This window comes from Camponotus floridanus, unplaced genomic scaffold (assembly GCF_003227725.1).
Source record: "Camponotus floridanus strain SB8 unplaced genomic scaffold, Cflo_v7.5 scaffold50, whole genome shotgun sequence".
Classification (NCBI taxonomy): domain Eukaryota; kingdom Metazoa; phylum Arthropoda; class Insecta; order Hymenoptera; family Formicidae; genus Camponotus; species Camponotus floridanus.
The window spans coordinates 973,324-985,491 of record NW_020229659.1 but is presented as its reverse complement, the minus strand read 5'-3'; the positions used below and the strand labels follow the sequence as shown (position 1 = coordinate 985,491).

At 29.0% G+C, this 12,168-nt stretch overlaps 2 protein-coding genes across 6 annotated transcripts; one reads left to right on the top strand and one right to left on the bottom strand.

Moving 5' to 3' along the window:
- Positions 1–1,989: 1,989 nt before the first annotated feature.
- Positions 1,990–11,296, bottom strand: LOC105256793 (protein N-terminal glutamine amidohydrolase). Of its 5 annotated transcripts, none has more exons than XR_889618.3 (6): positions 6,922–7,263; positions 4,944–5,097; positions 4,579–4,849; positions 4,150–4,307; positions 3,347–3,425; positions 1,990–3,241 (listed from the first exon to the last, which is right to left on the bottom strand). XR_889618.3 is itself a non-coding variant. In XM_025412425.1 (6 exons), exons 1-6 carry the CDS (start codon positions 11,258–11,260, stop codon positions 4,153–4,155), a joined length of 924 nt encoding a protein of 307 aa, XP_025268210.1. In that variant the 5' UTR covers positions 11,261–11,296; the 3' UTR covers positions 1,990–4,152. The 5 variants fall into 5 exon arrangements, 3 of the variants coding, with proteins under 3 accessions (XP_025268210.1, XP_011265329.1, XP_025268209.1); XM_025412425.1 differs by lacking the exon at positions 6,922–7,263 and adding exons at positions 10,364–10,525; positions 10,906–11,034; positions 11,208–11,296 and having other exon boundaries at positions 1,990–4,307; XR_003123349.1 differs by having other exon boundaries at positions 3,347–4,307.
- On the top strand, positions 8,494–9,843 carry LOC105256791 (isochorismatase domain-containing protein 2). The gene is made up of 4 exons (XM_011267026.3): positions 8,494–8,813; positions 9,124–9,267; positions 9,383–9,568; positions 9,658–9,843. Exons 1-4 carry the CDS (start codon positions 8,685–8,687, stop codon positions 9,808–9,810), a joined length of 612 nt encoding a protein of 203 aa, XP_011265328.1. The 5' UTR covers positions 8,494–8,684; the 3' UTR covers positions 9,811–9,843.
- Positions 11,297–12,168: the final 872 nt, after the last annotated feature.

Below are 12,168 nucleotides of genomic sequence, written 5' to 3'. Positions count from 1 at the left end.
AATTTTAAATAAAATCGATGCATTTCAAAAGAAAAAGAATATTGACTATAAAAATTATAAAAACTTCTTAAGCTCGATTATTTTCAGTACATCGATATCAATATGCATATTTTATATAAATTAATTGCATCGACATAATTAATCTGTTTATGATGAACAATGTACAAAAAAACAAAAAAAAGATCAAACACCTTCTTGTTAGTGTTCAGATTTTATATTAATTGTAGCGTGTATAATATAAGCGATTAGCCTGGTAATTTAATTACGATAACTCAAGCTAAGCCTTCATGAATGATTTAGCAACTGTATAGAAAAAACTTATTCAGGGAATAAAGACAAGAATATTTCTGAAAAAGCTTGTCTTTGTCTTCTAGATCAAGATCAAATATTATGTCTTTTGATAAAAAAGAAATCATCGATTGTAAAAATTATCTTTAACAGAATTATCTTTAAAAGAGAGAATAATAAATAAGATATATATATCCATGTTCTATAATTTTATAATTTCCTCTTCACACATTATTTTAATCAAATTATTATCAAAAAAAAGATATGTATATTGTGATATATTAATACGTGCTATATTAAAAAGAATAGAAAATAAATCTCTGTCTCTCTCTCTCTCTCTCTCTCTCTCTATATATATATATATATATATATATATATATATATATATATAATTACTATGAACATTTTCTTACAAGAGAATGTAACATATTGACAACATATCCTTCCTCCGTTCATAAAGTTAAGAAAGTATTATATATTACTTATAATCTGTTTTAAATTATTTTAAAATAATTTGTTTTATATTTTTAATTAGAATATATATACGTTTTTTTTGAAGATAGAAAACACATGCTTCACAATCAATTCAATTACCTTTAAAGTCTGAAAATGTTTTAAAAATAAAATAATATATTAATAATATATATTTAGATATTTATTATATTAGAGTTCTTATACTGTTAACAATCACAAATTTTTAAAACATTTTTAATTGTTTCGTTAATTTCTTTCTAATTCTATTACTATTAAATTATTTTATTTTATAATTTTACTCTAATAAATATCTCAATGTTAACTCCGATATAATATATTGCACATATAAATATAATTTCAATTTAACACTTTATCAATGAGATAAATACTTTAAATATCTAATAAATACTTCTGCCTAAAAAACTCTTTTATAATAAAGAAGAACTAATCACTAAGGAAGTAATAACTAATCACTAAGGAAGTAAGAAGACAGGATTTTAGGGTACAAATAGAAAGCTTTAAATATTCTGTAAAATTTGAAGCTTAGTGCATCCATTTATTGTAATAACCCATCATATACTCGAAAGGAGAAGAAGTTTTCATGACTCTGCAAATATGCGAAAACGTGGCAATAAACTTGTGGATCTTTAAGTCTGGGCGTATACAGCTCATAAATGACAATGGTAAGAGACTGTCACCGAACGCCGACAAATATATATATATATATATATATATATATATATATATGTATATATGTATATATATTATATGTATATATATAAAACATTGTATAAGTTAACATTTCTGACTAAACTCTTATCTGGGTATCGAATTCGATACAATATAATTACAATATATCTGTATAATAAATATGAAATATTGATATATATGTATATGTTTATATATTTTATATATGTATATATATATATATTATATATATATATATATATATATATATATATAATCGTAATATTTTTGCTCCGATATATTTAGCAATATCTTGTCTGAACGATAAAAAGAATCTTTTTTTTTTTCAATATTTTTATCTTTTGATAAGATTTCGCGAGATTACTTGCTAAGAAGATCGGTCCCAAATTTCCCACGCGTTGCGCGTCCATTAAAAGAAACCTGGTTTCCATCATAGAGACTGCGTTGTCGCAGTCGCATGTAATTTATGCTAAAGCGATTTTCGGTGACTATAGATATTTCGAGACCGTAGATTTTTCCGCTTATAAATACTTACATTGGTAGTAACATGATACATGCAAACTAGAGATAAACATGTGTCGATGAGAAAGACAGAGTGAACTAGTGAGATATTTTGGAAGGCAAAAAGTGGGCGAATTCTTAAAACTATCGGCCCGATCGGTGAATTCTTTCACGAATAATTGGCATATTCATGAAAATAATTATGGCATCAACGCGACGAATCGATAGTTTGATACTAATTGCTTGTTGATAAACTTCCTTATTACATTCGAATAAAATAGTTAAAGCTAATAAGTTGAAATCGAAAGCGGTATCGCGTAAAGAATGAGTTGCGTACTACACACACACATATTATCATTATTATTAAATAACATAAACATGAGGGAAATAAGTTTACGACGCATAAAGGCTGAACTTTCAAGGCTGCCGTATCTGATAAAATGTGCATAACACGCGATTTAACCCTTTGCGTTCCAAGGTTACCACCATGACCATAGATAACAAGCACTTATATTGCACTCCGTTGCAATCCAAGCCGTTTGGCTATTCTGGTATATGAAGGTCACTCTATAATTGCGAGCACATTTAAATGTGTGTACTTCATACTATGCTCGAATTCGTAGGGTGAATTTCATTCATTATAAATGAGAGTTAACCGTTAATCCACAAGAATAAATGTTTATAATAATCCAAATGTTTATAATAATATATAATATAAAGATAGTATATCAAATAATCAATAAATTGAAAAAAATATTTTATATCTCGATATATAGAATCGAAAAATGATATTATATCTTATACTAGTAATAGAGATAAATAATATTACATTTTAAGAGAATGCTAATTTTACTTCCAGTACAAGTGAAGAATTTAAAATGTTTTCGTTGTAAAATTTATTTCTATCATCACTAAAGCAACATACGTTCGTTGAATCAACAGGTTCTTCGATGTTAGTAATTGGTCGCGTGACGATATCGCATATTCATTTAAGTCAATACGCCAATATAGGGAAGCTCAACAAGCAAATATATCTCTTAAGAATCGACTTTTAGTACAAACAGTAGATAAGTATAGCGTAGGTATTCAAAGTAGAAAGTGTAAAGTATCACAAGAATTACAATAATCGTAATAATTACATTACGTCGCAAAGATTAAGTTCTTGACCTTATTACATCGATCGCACAGTAATTATAAGCGCTTTAATCGCATCCCGCGCTTCGAACACGCGCCGATAGACAAAGGGATCTCTATCAAGTCGGATAACTCTCTGTAAATACATCAGTCTTTGACACAATAATTATAATAACACCACATGACAGAATAAAGCCGTGAGAGAAAGATCGTCTTATGGCATGAAGACAAAAGTACTTACATAAAATACGACTTGTATTTAGAACGTGGTCGAATGTAATGTGCTGCATTGCCGGAGGAGGATATCTCTCCGGTAAATTCTGCGAAAGAGACTTTAATAGAAGAGAGAAAATGGATTGTTTTAATGAAGTCCATTAATATGGTACATAAGCTTATCAAGAAAGTAGAATTGCTCAGCAGAATTGCTTTTTATTCGTGATAAGCCAAATCACTCGATTGAAGAATAAGACGTCAATCCCGTATTGTATTGGAAAAAGTGTGTATTTCTGTTATCGATATACGTAGGTTTTGATTATGAGTAAAATATGAGATTTTTTAAAAATCTACTTATATATCTGGAACCGGGATTTTTTTATGATAAATAATTAATAGTTGCATCGATATTCTTTTTTATATATTTACTGGTCTCATGCTATTCAAAAGTTTATGCGCAATATTTGTGCCGGAATAGTAGAAAGAAAATAATTAATAAAATTCGATAAATTTATCTAAACTCTAAAATGTGTATACAATGTGATAAAATTTAACAAAAATATTGCAACACGACAATAAAATATAATTTCACTAAAATTCTCTCGGTTCCATCTCTCTGAGCGAATTTCGCTCTAATAAAGATACAATTGTAACGATTTTATATTTGAAATTCTGCCAGAATTAGCAGCAATTAACTAACATTATTATCAAATTTCGATCAAATATTTTAGCCCACAAAGGTGCATGCACCAAAACCAATTCCCTTAGGCCATATAATTTATTCCCAATATCGTTAATCAAAGCGTACGCGAACAACACACTATAGCTCACAATTTAAGTCGCTGTGGCTTGCGGTTGAGGCGGCGTCGGCGCCTGTGTGTTAACATTTGGCCTATAAAACCGGTTGACTAATTGTTTCAAACTCATTACAACGCCTAATCCGGTTCCTGGTTCCATGTTGATAAATGAATCGAGATTATCCTTGCATGCTGAAATATTTGAGATGCAACAAATAAATAAAAAAGTGTCATAAATAGATGATACATATATATATACACATACATATATGCTATTTGAGGAATTGTGGCATGATAAAAATCAGAATGATTAAAACAAATAAATATTTTTAAAAAATAGGCTATAAAACAAGCATATTAATTTTGATTACATTTGCGCAAAAGATGTAATTTTAATGCTTTAAGAGTTATATAGAGAATTTTTATAAAATTTCAAAACTTTGTTAGATCTCTCTCTACATACTTGGTGTCGAGATCGGAGGATAATCTGGCGGTGTCTTGATCCATGTGCCATCCTTGCGCTTCATATGATGCCGACTTGATGCGAACTGTTGCAAATATACGCTGGCAGGTACCAGACGGAATCTTCTGTGATATTCAGGCCGCAATGCTTCATCAGATCTGAAGGTTTCGGTGGCATATTTCCAGAAATGTGTAGGGAACGGCAGGGAACTTTCTAAATCGTATACCACTGCCCTTTCATCGGGAGCATAGATGAGAATAGCATGATAGTCCTACACAGACAGGACAATGTATATGTATATGAAACATTATTATGAAATGGATGTGCATTTCCTCGATTAATTATCATGCTTTTGCAATACTAACCCACACGACCAATTTGTCCTCGTCCTTTCCGGCCCGTTGACGCCAAAGGGGAACGCTTCGTCGTGAATTGCTTACGAAAAGAACATGACAATGTTGCAATTCGGAAGGATGCCTAGTCGCTACATCTTGGCAAAGCTTCCATATGTTTTCTTCGCTGAAATTGAGTACATATTCCTCTTCATCTTCGATTAAAAACATACGCTAGTATCCTGATTCGTTTTTTTGCACAAAAATTTGCGGAATAATTCAATATAATTAATAAAATATATAATAGCAAAAATTGAAATAACAGTGTGCTATAAAAATGTATATAAAAATATTCTACAAAGAATATGTTAAAAAGTTCCATAGGATCATATCATATTTCATATCATATCAGTACATAAAATCAAAATCAATATTAAGCAAAGTGTTTAGGGTAAAATAAAAAAGTAATGTAACATATATTATTATTAAATAATAATAGGAAAGTATAATAAATATCAATTAAAAATTTGTCATATATCATAAAATAGAACACAATTCATTGTTTATATTATATGTATTAACAGACAAGAAAATATCAAAGAGAAATATAAATATCAATCTTCATTTGATAGCATTTACCTTTTCAAAAAAGTTAAGAAAAGATTTTTATATTTAATTATTTTTTTCTATATAATGGCCTATAAAAAACATGGCTTGATAAAATGAAAAATAAAATATATAAATCATATACGTGTTTTATAGAAAACAAAGTCAAATTAAAAATTCATGAACAAACATATTTATAAACAGCATACAACTCTGAAATATATCCAGCAGAAGTGTGATAAAAATAATAATGAAATTCTAATTGCAACATATAATGTAAAATTCAATCTGTTGATTTAAAAATTAGTTTAAAAAGATTGTCGAAAACGTAGTGCATAGATTAATCTAGTTTTAGCAGATTACGTGCTCCTTGCAATTATAAGAAAAAGGAAATCAACATGAATGCGTTCGTGCAAGCAGTTTAACACAATATACCTCGCGTGCCGCTTTATGCGCATTATCTATCGCATACATTATTAATTGTAACAAAAGCGAGCTCGTATATTCGCACTACTTAAATAGAACGTAAACGAGCCGCGAAACGATATAGCATCGGCGTGCCTTGAACCAGTGACTCATTACTCCAAAATCCATTTCACGGAAAATAATTGGGGCAAAATACACAAAATACGAATAAGCAGTCGCAAAAAATTCGTCTGTTGATATATATATATTTAATTAATTCATTTGCATTCATTTTTTAACAGATTGCAACATTTTTTAAACAGATTATTTGTAACGAATACATCTGTACCTATTAAAATAATTAAAATGAATTTTAAAATTATATATTTCTATATTAAACGAATTTTTAATAAATATATCATTTTTTATGTATATATATATATATATATATATATATATATATATATATATCTGTAAAAAATGCATAAGAAAAATTAATTTACACATTTTTATTCTTAATATATCGTGATATAAAATGCATAGCTGTATATTAAAATTAATGTATTTCTCGCAAAAATAATTTTTATAAATCGAGATTATTCATCATAAATCACAATTGATGAGATAAAAGTGCAAAATAAAATTTCCATTAAATTATTTACCATGACGTTATGCTTTTCTATTATTAAATATCAAAGCTACTGCTCGGTTGTCTATGTTTTCACTGCATATTCGGTCAATTTACATTTAAATATATCATCGGAAGACGCTCATTTTTAAAGAGAAGGCTAAGTCTAATTCATCTGTATATTTATCGTTTCGAATTGCACGCCGCGCGCATAGGATACTGCAAAGATGGCGGCGAACTCGCTCGCGGCTGTCTGCAACGTATCGATCGGAGCACGGTGCATGCCGCAATACGACGCGTTTATTTGTCCGAGGATCGATCGGCGCCCCGGGGCACGCCATGATTGACCGCAAACGTCGGCCGGGTACTCACCAGTAACAGCTCGTGTTCACGCAATCGGACGCCTTCGTGAACAGCGGCACCAGGGGCTTAGCGTTCCCGGTCACGCGAGGTTCCACGGCCATATCCTGTTGTGCTCGCTTCTACCGTATGCTTCTGTCGAACGCGGGGACGAGATTGCGACGCGAATCGAGACGCACAAACACACACCCGCGCGCGCGCGCGCGTTAAGCGGACCACGCGCACTTCGCGAGCGCGTTCATAACGAAGCGTCAAAAGTGACTGCGTCTCACTCGACGAATCTTCCTCAGCCGAGATGCGCACATCCGACTGCCCGGAGCATTGTTTGATTACTGCACCATCAGTGCGGCTCGGGGGCAGTGTGTCCCCAGATCAAGAAGACCCCACCACTCCGCGGTATATCTAGGGACCTGCGCAATCGACCGTCGTTTTGACAGATGCGCCGAGACGCAAAATATCTCTCCGGGACTAAATGATTTTTTTCATAGTTTTGTTAAATTATAAATTATTTATACTATATTGATGAAGAGCGTATATTATTAAGAGTATTAATTATTGTCTGTGTCAAGTGTCAAATTATTTAAAAACTGCCCTCCCTCTCTCTCTCTCGCTATGTTAATAAAATATATAATGTTCATGTAATAAATATAAAAAAATAATTTATGTTGAATAAAATATGTTCAATTTCTTCATTTCAATCAAAATATATATCAATAATATTTTTAAGTAAAAAGAGAAAAATGAGTTTAAGAATATAATAATGTATAGAATTAATAATACAATTTTTAATTCGATTATTCGAATCAAGCCAAGAATATATTTGCTCGAATATATTTTGAATATTTGTACTCTTTTAAATAAATCGGGAAATAATTTTTTATTTTATTTCTATTCTATTCTATTATTTTTACTATCATTCATTATAATTATTTAACTGATAAAGATATCTCTTTTAACTTTTTAAAATTCACGTCGCTTTTGTGATGAGTCTAGCAATACTATTTTTGTAATAAAATATTTACATGATAAAAAACTAATTGAATAACTCTGTTCATATATTTTCGTAGTTTTTTGTTTGATTTGATATAACATTGCGTAAACATGTTGCATGCATATGCGTCTATATGAATAATATGAAAATAAAGACAAATAAAATGTAATAATTTGTTATATTTTTCGCAATTGTATGTCAAACTATTATTGCTGGGAAAAATATATTCAATTTATTACGATTTCTCATTAATAATTTAATGTAATAAATTTCATTTTGCGTTAAATAGTTTCGTTTATATAACGTGAAAAAGTTAGTTTTTTATATAATAGTATATAACATTACATATTATATCATTTTATATTGATGTTACCTAACTTAATGAATAAAATGAACATTTAAGAGACAATAATAAAAGTTTGCTTTTTTGTTAATTGTAAAAAAGAATTATATAATATTTATCCACACAAGTCGCACAATAAATATCATATAATTCAATATATTTGTATCTAATCTTTACATATAATTAGAACGCAGTGAAATTATTTGTCTGCTAATATTGATAAGGTGAAGACCTTGTACTCTCCGGATATCGCAATCGTGTTTGTCATGCTTATAAAGCTTGTCGCATTCGTTCTGTTTTCCAGTTACCGCGGATTTCGTGTGGAATATAAATTGTCGTGTTTATATACATATTTTATTTTACCTATCAAAGTTACGTAATTAATTGTACAATATACGAGATAATAATAACTAAATAACTAAACATAACTAAATAACTAAAATGGCTATTAATGCTGCGAAAACTGTTCTCAAGCAAGGCAAAACTGCATTATTCATATGCGATGTTCAGGAAAAATTCGTTAAGGCTATACACGAATTCGACAAGATTGTTCAAAATTCAACAAAATTGGTAAATCTATCAAATACGCGTATTAAGTGCTTATAAATTGTGATTTAATATATATAATCATGTGTATAATTTTTATATAGATGTAAATATACATAATTGATGGATTATTTATAGATTGGAAATAATTAAAATTTAATTAATTGAAATTATGCACATATGTGGGAAGGTTATATTATTTTATAGTACTTGTGGTGTAGTTATCTTAGATATTGATTTTTCTTAAACCTGATGATCAAATATGTTGCAATACATTACTATGACAATTGATAATGAGATTGATAATACAATTGATAAATATAATTATTCACAGATCAGTGCTTTGAAGCTTTTGAATGTGCCTATGCTAGTTTCTGAGCAAAATCCAACATCTTTAGGGAAAACCATACCTGAACTTGACATCTCTGGAGCGAAAGGTCCTTTTGCAAAAACTCAATTTAGTATGTATACTCCTGAAGTAAGTACATATATATGTTGTATTCTATATAAAATAATATTATATAATACTAATATAATAATATAAGTAATATATGATATTAGATATAAATATACATTTATTTTGCTTTTTTTAGATTTGTAAGGAGCTTGAAACACTTTGTTGCGGAGGAAAACCAGACTCTATTATACTTATTGGTGTTGAAACACATGTCTGTGTAGAAAATACAGCTATTGACTTGAGACAAAATGGTTACGAAGTTCATACTGTCGCAGATTGTTGTTCTTCACGTACTCAAGAAGATAGATTATTAGCTTTAGAGGTAACACATTATTCTTTCTCAATTTAATATTAGTATTTGTTTATGCATATACATGTTTGTATTATTAATGAGACATATCTTTTTTACAGAGAATGCGAGATATAGGATGTCACATAAGTACTTCTGAGAGTGTTATATTCAAAATTTTACGTGATGCAAAACATGAACAATTCAAAAATATACTGGCTATCATCAAAGCACCAACTTTGTACACAGGATTAGTTTCAGTTTCAAAAATATAAATATTTTTAACAAGTTATCTATATAACAATTATATCAATTATAAATTCTATATCAATATACATCTTTTAAATTTAAGTTAAATACATTTTCTTTTTTATAATTTCTAATACATTTTGTTAGATTGTAATAATGTTAAGCAGTTGTAATTCTAAAATTTAAAACAAAAATATTTTTAACAAAATGTTTTATTTATACAAAGGGATATAAAAACTATACTGTATAATAAGATACATCATAATGTATAATGATAAAGTCACACAATAAACTGAGTTTATTTTCTGTTTATTTTGTGCCTGTTGAACCAAATCCTCCTGTACCTCTATTTGTATCACTTAGGCATTTTACTTCTTCCAATTTGGGATATATGATTCTTTCACATATCAATTGAGCTATACGATCACCTGGTGCAACTTCAAAATCCTCATTGCTATGATTAAACAGTACTACACCAAGATTACCACTGTAACAGAAAATAAAAATAATAACACATGGACTCTAATATTTTTAAAATATATAGAAATATAGAAATATATATAGAAATTATATACGAACCGATAATCTGCATCTATAACACCTGCACCTACATCTAAATGATTTTTCCACGCTAATCCAGATCGTGGTGCAATTCTGCCATATGTACCAAGAGGAACTTCTATTTGTAAATCAGTTTTAACTAATTCCTTGCCATGGGCTGGTATGATATACTTGTATGCACTTTATATAGAAGAAATAGAAAACATTTTAAAATCTTTTATATATAATCATTTTAAATAATTATTTTAATCACTGTTAAGTTATACTACGAGAGAAGTTTTGTAATAATTATCAAACATTATCAAAAAGACATTAAATCAATAATAAATCATAGATGAATTTATTAAATATACTTTGTCTCGAATAGATTTATTATAGGTATATATTAAAGTTTATTAATTTATGACATTTTTAATATTATTTTAAATATCTGCAATAATTGAATAATGAATAAACTGGCATGACATCGTCTGATTAAATTGTTTCTCGCATATTACCTACATAGTGCTTGATAATGATAATGAGTGGTAAAAATTAGCACTCTCTTAAGAGTAATATACCTTCGTAAATCGTATCCTGCCGCATATTCCGATCCTTTTGTCGGCGCAAACGCTTTGTCCGACAATTTCGCGAACTTTAGCGAAATAATTTCAGACTCTGACATAATTATTGTCTGTGAACTGGCTTCTCTGCGAACACGTCACAAATCCTATGCCACACTTTGCTATCTTTGCTTGTCGGTTACCGCCAAAAAATTGGCGGTAAACGGCCACAACCATATTGATCGTTTACAAAAACACATGTATGTGCATCTAGTTACTGTAGAAACTTACTTGTAAATTTATTTAGTTTATAAACTTACTTAATCTGTATCAACCGGCATAATTTGCAAAGCCATGAAGAAAAACGCGACATCCCGGCACGTAAGATAGACACGTTGAGAATAAAATCAATATATAAATATATAGTTATATTTGTAGCCGCGAAATTTAAACGTACCACATATACAAATACAAAGATTTTATTTTACTATAAGAAAGCCGCAAGAAATAAATGTGTAGGACGAAATGTAAGTTAGTAATCCTAGATAATTCATGTCAAAGATGCCAAATTATACATGCAACATTTTACAGAACATAGAAGGAATACGCTGAAAGACATATGTATATATAATATGATTTATGACCTATTGATCAGATGTTAATAGCTATTTAATAGCATGTTGATAACGCATATTATGAATTGCTGTAAACACGCTTGAATTGCTGTAAACACGCTTGAAATGCACGTTTTAGCATATTAATAATTAAAAATTTGTCGGAAGGATTTGTAATAAATAATAAAAAACTAAAAAAATAATAAAAATAAATAATAAAAATATAATAAATAATAAATAATAAAAATATCTTTTATTAAAACTGCCGGCATTTTTTTGTTAAAATAGTGGATTTTTTCCCAAAAATGTTTCTATATATAAATAACAAATATTACACAAAATTTCGAGATTTGTTCAGAGTCACAAAAATGGCTTTCCCAGTCTACAGTTAATTTCCAAAAAAACAAATTGTTTTTTCGTATAGCCTTGCACGTATATTATTAAATCTATAATAAACTTTTCAGAAAATAAAGCTCTTTAAGTTACATTTTAAATTACTGATCTATTATTTGTCTTTATATTTCTTTAATTTATTTTAAATTTTTATATATACTAACAATAAGCATTGGCCTCGCTCTTGCTCTTGAATTACCTTATTTTTAGTGCTCTCCATATCTCTTCTTTCTTTTTATCGAAATATTCACAGTCGATATGCTGTTGCTCATTG

Excerpts from the sequence above, each read along its gene's own strand:
- LOC105256793 (XM_025412425.1), bottom strand. The coding sequence starts at position 11,260 with ATGTCGCGTTTTTCTTCATGGCTTTGCAAATTATGCCGGTTGATACAG. Across the intron at positions 5,098-10,363 it reads GTTATAGATGCAGATTATCG|CGAAGAAAACATATGGAAGC; the intron begins GTTCGTATATAA and ends ACTCAATTTCAG. Across the intron at positions 4,850-4,943 it reads AGGACAAATTGGTCGTGTGG|GACTATCATGCTATTCTCAT; the intron begins GTTAGTATTGCA and ends CTGTCTGTGTAG.
- LOC105256791 (XM_011267026.3), top strand. The coding sequence starts at position 8,685 with ATGGCTATTAATGCTGCGAAAACTGTTCTCAAGCAAGGCAAAACTGCA. Across the intron at positions 8,814-9,123 it reads TTCAAAATTCAACAAAATTG|ATCAGTGCTTTGAAGCTTTT; the intron begins GTAAATCTATCA and ends AATTATTCACAG. Across the intron at positions 9,268-9,382 it reads TTAGTATGTATACTCCTGAA|ATTTGTAAGGAGCTTGAAAC; the intron begins GTAAGTACATAT and ends TGCTTTTTTTAG.